Raw genomic sequence first — 9,430 nt, 5'->3', positions numbered from 1 at the left:
TAGGCGGGTGAGTGCTGGAGGACAAGGTACCCTTGGGGAAAAGCAGAGCTGGAGACGTCACCTGAGCCCAGGTCGGGTCCAGGGACGGAGGTGACGGAGACCTGCCTATTACGGAGGTCCCCCAAGGCTGGCCTGAAGCTCAAAACTCACCAACCCAGGAGGGGTTCAGGCTGGCAATGGTAGCGAGTTTTGTTTCCTGTGTGCTCACAAGCTCGAGCTAAGGTGCCTACTGTCTTTGCTCCTTCTCGGTTCAAAGGTTGCATCTGTCCTCCTGGACTGAGATGCTTCTAGTCTGTGCCACTGGCTCTCTTCCTGCCTCTCTGATCCTTGTCAGGTACGCTCTGCGATACAGCTGTGTCCTTGGACTTGTTCTGGGATTCCTTCTCAACTGCATGTATGTGGTGTGTCTTCCCACGCTTGCAAAACCAGCAGCCCGCCTGCTGGAGCTCTCCCAGACTCCACGGCCTGTCGCCCGGCACCCCCTCTCTGCTGTCACCGCTTGAGCTGGGTCTCCATTTCCCCCCCTCTTCTGCCTGGTACTTTGCACAGGAGTCAGCCACTGACCACAAGACCCATTCTTCAAACCCTTTGTCCCCTTTGGGGCTCCTTCTGGGTGGAAGCAGGAAGAGATGGTCGTGCTGTTCCTGGGCCCTCTAAGGGAGGAGTATTGGAGGAAAGTACACAGGAAATCCATGGAGACTCCACCATGGAGGAGGAAAGATTCTTCATAGGAAACTCAGAGTTAGACTCAAGGAATTTCTTTTATTAATCATCATGTGTATATATGTGACAAGTACTCTATAAGGTACTTGAGAAACCCTTCAACATGGACTTTAGAGATAAGAAAGTGCTTAGCATGATTCCTAGATAAATGCTATTTTCCTAACAATGCTTCCTGTAAATACTAGAGAACCATCAAAGGATATATAACATTGGGTTTGCTGCCTGTATGTTGCATCCTTTTAAGTGTTCATTAGTTCATCCATTTAAAAAACGTGTTAGAAGAAAAGCTATGATCAACCTAGACAGCATATTAAAAAGCAGAGACATTACTTTGCCGACAAAGCTAGTCAAAGCTATGGTTTTTCCAGTAGTCATGAATGGATGTGAGAGTTGGACCATAAAGAAGGCTGAGTGCCGAAGAATTGATGCTTTTGAACTGTGGTGCTGGAGAAGACTCTTGAGAGTCCCTAGGACTGCAAGGAGATCCAACCAGTCAATCCTAAAAGAAATCAACCCTGAAAATTCATTGGAAGGACTGATGCTGAAGCTGAAGCTCCAATACTTTGGCCACCTGATGTGAAGAACCGACTCATTGGAAAAGACCCTGATGCTGGGAAAGATCGAGGGGCAGGAGGAGAAGGGGACGACAGAGGATGAGATGGTTGGATGGCATCACTGACTCGATGGACATGAGTTTGAGCAAGCTCCAGGAGCTGGTGATGGACAGGGAAGCCAAGCGTGCTGCAATGCATGGGGTCACAAAGAGTCAGACACGACTGAGCAACTGAACTGAGAACTTCCCTGGTGGTCCAGTGGTTAAGATTCCACATTTCCACTGCCGGAGTGCGAAGGTTCCATCCTTGGTGGGGGAAGTTCCACATGCCACAGGGTGAAGCCAAAAAAATAAAATAAAAAATTACGTGTTGGTCTCCCTCTGTGTACACAGGCGAGCACTAGGCGCTGCTCTCCTGGAACTTGGTTTCTCTCTTCAGAAAAAGAAGGGATGAAGATAACAGTTTTAAGATTAGATAGAAAGGGAAATTAGACTCCATACACTTGGTAAAGTAGAAAAAGGACAAGTGGGGGGAGGGGGTTGGGTGGACAGGAACGCTGGGGCAGTATCCCAGCTGTGAAAGATTGCAAACCTACACGTTTTTAGTTCTGAAGCTTTGTGTCACTGAGAAGGCCTCAGCTCTCAATCAAATGCCACGAAGTTAGATTTCCATACTCTACCGATTAGAGTCTTGACAGCAAATGGTTAGGGTCGAGTGTGTGTCGATTGTGCCACGGTGCCTTCCGGAACCACTGTGCTGTCTACTAGGACAAGCGATAGACCGATTATTGTGAACATTCTTAAAGAACGCGGATTTCTTGCAGGTTTGTCTGGATTTACCTTGCTGAACACCGTCAACCTCTTGGCGCAGTACCGCCGGTTGCCATGCGAGGGCAGCACAGGATCAAGAAGAAGGCAGGCTCTTCCCCAAGCGGAGTTGCCCGTCACAGTCAGCAGTGAGTGGCAGGGCTCGGGTGGTGGTCTTTGGATTCGTTCTAAAACAATGTGGGAGCAGAGACAAGTTAAAGGCACATCAAACATCCACGAAATCCGTCTGGAAAGCATCTTGAGAAGGTAATATACCAGAGACTTGGTCTAGATCTCTTAACTAGAGGTCTAACTGTTCCGCCGCCGTAATCACTCGCTGCATGGGGTGACTGAACTGAAAAAGGATGTGCTATAAATTTAAAATACACACTGGACTAGTGCTAATAAAACAGAAAGTGTAAAATATCTCAATAATTTTTACAGTGATTATATGTCATAAGGATAACATTTTGGATATTTTGGATTAAATAAAATATGCATATCCAATTAAGCTCATTTCACTAGCTTCTTTTCCTTTTTAAAATGTGCCTACTGGAAAATTTAATTTTATATACGTGGCTCTTATTATATTTCTATTAGACAACATTAATTCTAAAAACATTCCACTTTTAGGTGGAAATTTAGGTTTCCTGAATGTTTTTTCTTAAGGATTACTGCAGAAAGCAATTTCTATTTGGAATGAAAATGTATTATAGTCTGAAATTATAATATTAAGTTGATTACTATGTCCCAATACACAGATAATCTTTGACTCTTGTAATGGTAGGAAAATGTTCTTTCTTATCTTACATTAAATCTTCCTCCAGGGGATTTAATGGGATAAAGATTTCCTGTTTTCTCAGAAGTCTAGCAAATAAGAGGGTGAATGATCATGGTAATTATCTCTAAATGAGGAGAAATGATCTGATAAGTGATTTTGCCAAAGACAATGTTCATGCAGACATTGAGGGAGAATTCCTGAAAGTGATTGCTTGTAGTTCCACAGTAATTCCTGACAGACTATGTTACCTCCTGTTTGAAGATTTTTTTTTAACATATTGTATATTCTCTGTGTTTTCCATATTGATTGAAGTTGAAAGAATTTAACTTGATGTCATTTGAGGGACTTTTGTATCACTGGTTCTCAAACTTGGCTGTACGTGATAAGCTCAAAGGGAACTTTAAAAAAATCCCAGCTGCCCAAGGACTTCCCTGGTGGACCAGTGGCTGAGACTCCACACTCCCAATGCAGGGGAACTGGGCTCGATCCCTGGTGGGGGAACTAGATCCCACATGCCAGAAGTAAGACCCAGTGCAACCAAATAAAAATAAAACATCCCAGCTGCCAGACCACACCCTGGACAGATTAATCATTGGAGGATGAGACCCAGGTATTTGCCATGTGCAACCAAAATTGAAAATGACTGGGATAGTTAAGAACGTGGGCTCTGAAAACTGCCTGGCTTCAAAAGCCCACCCAGCCTGGTCGCTTCCTAGCCCCGTGACCCTGGGCAAGAAACTTAACCTCTGCAAACTCTATGGCAGAAACAGGGTAATGAAAATAACACATCCTGTCGGACTGTCGTGTGGTTTAAATAAGATAACCTATGCAAACCACTTACAAGAGGGTGGGCACGCAGTAAGTTGATTATTAACTATCAGCTTTCTAATTTCATATTCATTTCTCTGGAACACATTTCCAGCCTTAGTCCTTGCCTCTGACACAAATTCACCTGTGTATTTCATGTATTGTCCTATGACAGTCCTTCGTTCACATTGTTGTGGTTGTTCAGTCGCTCAGTCATGTCCAGCTCTTTGCGACCCCATGGACTGCTGCATGCCAGGCTTCCCTGTCCTTCACTACTGTCTCCCTGCGTTTGCTCAAATTCATGTCCATTAAGTTGGTGATGCCATCCAACCATCTCATCCTCTGTTGCCCCCTTCTCCTCCTGTCTTCAATCTTTCCCAGCGTCAGGGTCTTTTCCAGTGAGTCGGCTCTTTGCATCAGGTGGCCAGAGTATTGGAGCTCCAGCATCAGTCCTTCCAATGAATATTCAGGACTGATTTCCTTTAGGATTGACTGGTTTGATCTCCTTACTGTCCAAGGGACTCTAAAGACTCTTCTCCAGCACCACAGTTTGAAAGCATCAGTTCTTCAACACTCAGCCTTCTTTATGGTCCAACTCTCACATCATACATGACTATGAGAAAAACCATAGCTTTGACTATTGGGACCTTTGTTGGCAAAGTGATGTCTTACATAAATTCATTTTGCCAGTGTTCATTGAGCATCTACTTTACTACGAGAGGGTTTCCTTGGTGGCTCAGTAGTAAAGAATCCACCTGCCAATGCAAGAGTCACAAGTTCGATCCCTGGATTGGGAAGATCCCTGGGAGAAGGAAATGGCAGCCCATCCACTATTCTTGCCTAAGTAAACCCATGGACAGGAGCCTGGCAGGCTACAGTCGATGGGATTGCAAAAGAGTCGGACATGACTTAGTGACTAAACAACAACAACAACCTACTATGAGAATTATAGAAGGTCCAAAAGAAAATGCACACACCTGCCTCATCCACTTGGGTTTTAATTTCCCTCGTGCATCTGTGTTTTCCCAATAGTTCATAAGCGTCATGAGCTCTGAGACTAGGTTTCACACCTGGCCAGCCCGAGCCCCTAGCACCCAGCGCTGCTGACAGGAAATCAGAGGGCACTTTGCTGGGTACCAGGGGGCAGCCTGCTTGTCCTCAATAGGTGTCCTCAAGTGTAAAGGGAAGATGCTCCATCCATGACTGGTGTGAAGATTACAGGTCTGACCACGTGCTGTGGATTGTTGTTCAGTCACTCAGTCCTGTCCAACTCTCTGCAACCCCATGAACTGCAGCACGCCAGGCTTCCCTGTTCATCACCAACTCCCAGAGCCTACTCAAACTCATGTCCATTGAGCCGGTGATGCCATCCAACCATCTCATCCTCTGTCGTCCCCTTCTCCTCCCGCCTTCATCTTTCCTAGCATCAGGGTCTTTTCCAGTGAGTCAGTTCTTTGCATCAGATGGCCAAAGTATTGGAGTTTCAGCTTCAGCATCAGTCCTTCCATTGAATATTCAGGGCTGATTTCCTTTAGGATGGGCTGGTTGGATCTCCTTGCAGTCCAAGGGACTCTCAAGAGTCTTCTCCAACACCACAGTTCAAAAACATCAGTTCTTTGGTGCTCAGCCTTCTTTATGACCCAACTCTCACATCTATCCATACATCACTACTGGAAAAGCAATAGCTTTGACTATATGGACCTTTGTTGGCAAAGGAATGTCTCTGCTTTTTAATACGCTGTCTAGGCTGTGGATAGTTTCAGTTCAGTTGCTCAGTCGTGTCCGACTCTTTGCAACCCCATGGACTGCAGCATGCCAGGCTTCCCTGTCCATCACCAACTCCCAGAGCCTACTCAAACTCATGTCCATTGAGTCAGTGATGCCATCCAACCATCTCATCCTCTGTTGTCCCCCTTTCATCCCGCCTTCCATCTTTCCCAACAGCAGGATCTTTTCCAATGAGTCGGTTCTTTGCATCAGGTGGCCAAAGTATTGGAGTTTCAGCTTCAGCATCAGTCCTTCCAATGAGTATTCTGTGGATCAGTTCAGTTCAGTTCAGTCGGTCAGTTGTGTCCGACTCTTTGCGACCCCATGGACTGCAGCACGCAGTCTATTCTGTGGATTAGAACTTGTTAAAATCCACTGTCCGCCTCTCCGGATACAGTGCCGCGCGCGCCCACAAGGGGGCGGCAGGTCTCGGCCGAGCGGCCGGACAAAGTGGACGTCAGGCCCAGCGGCCCCGCCCCGTGGCCGTGACCCCAGGCCGCGCCGGCGCGGCGTCCTGCTCTGCGGGCAGACGGCGCGGCCGGGCGTGCGGGGCGGGGGCCGCGCGATGGGGGCCGAGGCCGCTGGGAGCGGGCCGGCGCTGCGGGAGCTGCTGCGCGAGGCGGAGACCAGCCTGCTTGAGTGCAAGGTGTGCTTCGAGCGGTTCGGCCACCGCCAGCAGCGGCGCCCACGCAACCTGTCCTGCGGCCACGTGGTCTGCCTGGCCTGCGTGGCCGCCCTGGCGCACCCGCGGACGCTGGCCCTCGAGTGCCCCTTCTGCCGGCGGGCCTGCCGGGGCTGCGACACCAGCGACTGCCTGCCGCTGCTCCACTTCCTGGAGCTCCTGGGCTCCGCGCTGCGGCCTGGCCCGGCCGCCCCGCGCGCCGCGCCCGCCGCCCCGGGGGTCCTCACCTGCCAGCACGCCTTCGGCGGCTGGGGGACCCTGGTCAACCCCACCGGGCTGGCTCTGTGTCCCAAGACGGGGCGGGTCGTGGTGGTGCACGACGGCAAGAGGCGAGTCAAGGTCTTCGACTCCGGGGGAGGCTGCGCGCATCAGTTTGGAGAGAAGGGGGACGCCGCCCAGGACCTTCGGTACCCGGTTGACGTCACGGTCACCAGCGACTGCCACGTGGTCGTCACCGACGCCGGCGACCGCTCCCTCAAAGTATTTGACTTTTTCGGCCAGATCAAACTCGTCTTGGGAGGCCACTTCTGCTTGCCGTGGGGTGTGGAGACCACCCCGCAGAATGGGGTCTTGGTCACGGACGCGGAGGCGGGGTCCCTGCACCTCCTGGAAGTCGACTTTCCCGAAGGGGTCCTCCGGAGGACCGAAAGGTTGCAGGCTCACCTGCGTCGCCCGCGGGGGGTGGCGGTGTCCTGGCTCACCGGGGCCATCGCGGTCCTCGAGCACCCGCTGGGGCCCGGCGCCTGCAGCAGCACTACCGTGAAGGTGTTCAGCGCGAGCATGCAGCTCATCGGCCAGGTGGACTCCTTTGGGCTAAGCCTCTTTTTCCCTTCCAAGATCACCGCCTCCGCCGTGGCCTTCGATCACCAGGGCAACGTGGTGGTTGCCGATACTTCCAGTCCGGCTGTCCTCTGTCTAGGCAAACCCGAGGAGTTTCCAGTGCTGAAGCCCATCGTCACCCACGGTCTTTCACATCCCGTGGCGCTGACCTTCACCAAGGAGAGTTCTCTTCTTGTGCTGGACAGCGCGGCCCATTCTGTAAAAGTCTACAAGATTGACTGGGGGTGATGGGGCGTGGTGGGGGTCCTGGGACCTGCTCCAGAAGCCCCGGAGCCGCCCCTGTTGAGCCCCGGATCAACAACTTAATCTTTTTATTCAACAGAGATGACTGTAACTGCCTGGTAGACTTAACAAAGGTGGGGGCCATTATTAAAGAATAATAATGAAATCTACCATTGATGGATTATGTATTCCTAGTGCTAAGAAATCTGTGAATATTCGCCCCTTCAATCCCTTCAGTGGCCCAGTGGTAATTTCTATTACCTATCTCATTTTAAGGAGGAGAAAACTAAGACCCAGAGAGGCTAAAGAGATTTACCCAAGGTCACATTTACTTACTCTGACAGTCACAAATGGAACTCAGTTCTGACTCCAAAACCCCTTCCTCTTAAATAAGACAACAGATGTGGAAAAATATATATGAGTGTATATTGTTGCTCCATGTACTCTATTTACAAGTAGCTATTTACTTAGAGGCACAGAGAAAGGAGACTTCATAGAGTTCAAGAGAAAAAGGATTTTGTGGTGGCCGTCAGTTTAGTTCAACATACAGTTCCTTTGATGGCTCTTTAGATGAGGTTGCTGTGGATCTTGAGTTACTTGAGAAGCAAAAGCAATCAACTTTGCTCATTCAAAAGGTCAACACTTCTCTTAGTGCCTATAACTCCTCTGCCATAGGCACTTGGGAAATACTACTTGGTTGGTTAAGAAAAGTTTGTGTTTTTGGTTTTTTTGTGTGTGTTCTAAGAAATCTTTACTTAATCAAAATAACTAAGATTTTTTTTTCCTTATGTTTTCTTCTACAAGTGGTATATTTTTGGGTGTCCCATTTCGAGTTGATTCCTGTCTACAACATGAAGTATGGGTTGAGGTTATTTATTTATTTATTTATTTGATATGAGGGTGTCTGATTATTCCAGCACTATTTGTTGAAAATAATTTTTTTTTTTTTTTTTTGGCTTCCTCGTGGCATGAGGGAGCTTAGTTCCTTGGCCAGGGATCGAACCTGTGCTCCCTGCATTGGGAGCGCAGAGTCTTAGCCTCTGGACTGGGAGGGAAGTCCCAGAGAAAGACTTGTGTTGATGTAAGTTCTGAACTCCTGTGGAGTGCTCTACACATGTACTTGTGTTAGAGGGCCGGATGATTTTTCTGTTAATGTAATATAGAGATAAGCCACCACAGTCAGTTCATGGCAGAAATGATTTTGCTTGCCTTTTTATGATCAGTGGTAATCTGAAGAACTTTTGTGATGGGGTTTTTCTCTGTCTATTTAAATCTGTCCCATATGTTGCAAACACCAGGCACTCAATAAATAATTCCTTTGACCCTGAGTTGGCATTTAACCACTGGCAAATCCCTCGTGGCTCAGACAATAAAGAATCTGCCTGCAATGCAGGAGATAGGGGTTTGATCCCTGGGTCAGGAAGATCCCCTGGAGAAGGGAATGGCAACCCACTCCAGTATCCTTACCTGGGAAATCCCATGGATCTGGGAGCCTGTTGGGCTACAGTCTGTGGGGTTGCAAAGAGTCAGACATGACTTGGTGACTAACACTTCCGCTTTTCACTTTCAAACACTTCAACTACTTCTTGATGTGATGGCTTGACCAAGATGATGCCTGCTTTAAGGTTGCATTGATTAAGTGACTAGGTGGAGATTTTAGGAGAAGTAGCTGCTTCTCTATAAGCTGTGTGTCTAGCTGGTATAACATTTCAGAGTTGAGGGCTGTTGGAAAAATGCCAAATAGCCAGCACCTCAGAAGCAGTAGCGAAACTTTTTCCTCGGGGAGGAAATAGTGGTTTTGAAAGGCGAGGGTTTGCTTTAGGTAACAGCTGATGCTTTATCAGCAATAGGATTCTAATTTACAAAGCATTTTCATAGATATAACATACATTCTAGAAACAGCCCCCAAATTATGAAAAAGATTGTAGTCTGTTCTTTGAAGCTAAAAGAGAGAGCTAGGCTCCCGCACCAGTCCACAGAAGCCCATTTTGCTTCAATGTTCCCGTTATGTAGCACTGATATGATTTCAGGCATCATGGACCAACCACCATTTGTGAATGCATCATCCCAAATAGGGCTTCTGGGAAGAGCCCCCAACACCCCCACTGTCACCCTATCCTTAGAAATCACCCTCAGGTCAGCAACATCACAGGTATGCTGAGTTGTATAACAAGAAAAGTTGTCTCAGATGGAGATACAGGTTCATACTTGGTCATTTATGAATAGGGCAACCATGGATTGAAGTTAC

General features: G+C 48.2%; 1 protein-coding gene across 1 annotated transcript; it reads left to right on the top strand.

Annotated features, from left to right (window-relative positions):
• On the top strand, positions 5,971 to 7,352 carry NHLRC1 (NHL repeat containing E3 ubiquitin protein ligase 1). The gene has a single exon (XM_005696873.3). The coding sequence runs from the start codon at positions 6,004 to 6,006 to the stop codon at positions 7,186 to 7,188; it is 1,185 nt and encodes a 394-aa protein (XP_005696930.3). The 5' UTR covers positions 5,971 to 6,003; the 3' UTR covers positions 7,189 to 7,352.

Source organism: Capra hircus, chromosome 23 (genome assembly GCF_001704415.2).
Source record: "Capra hircus breed San Clemente chromosome 23, ASM170441v1, whole genome shotgun sequence".
In the NCBI taxonomy this organism is placed as follows: domain Eukaryota; kingdom Metazoa; phylum Chordata; class Mammalia; order Artiodactyla; family Bovidae; genus Capra; species Capra hircus.
The sequence above is the reverse complement of the archived record's forward strand: the minus strand, read 5'-3'. Positions and strand labels throughout refer to the sequence as shown.

Coding starts and splice junctions, on each gene's coding strand:
- NHLRC1 (XM_005696873.3), top strand. CDS start 6,004: ATGGGGGCCGAGGCCGCTGGGAGCGGGCCGGCGCTGCGGGAGCTGCTG.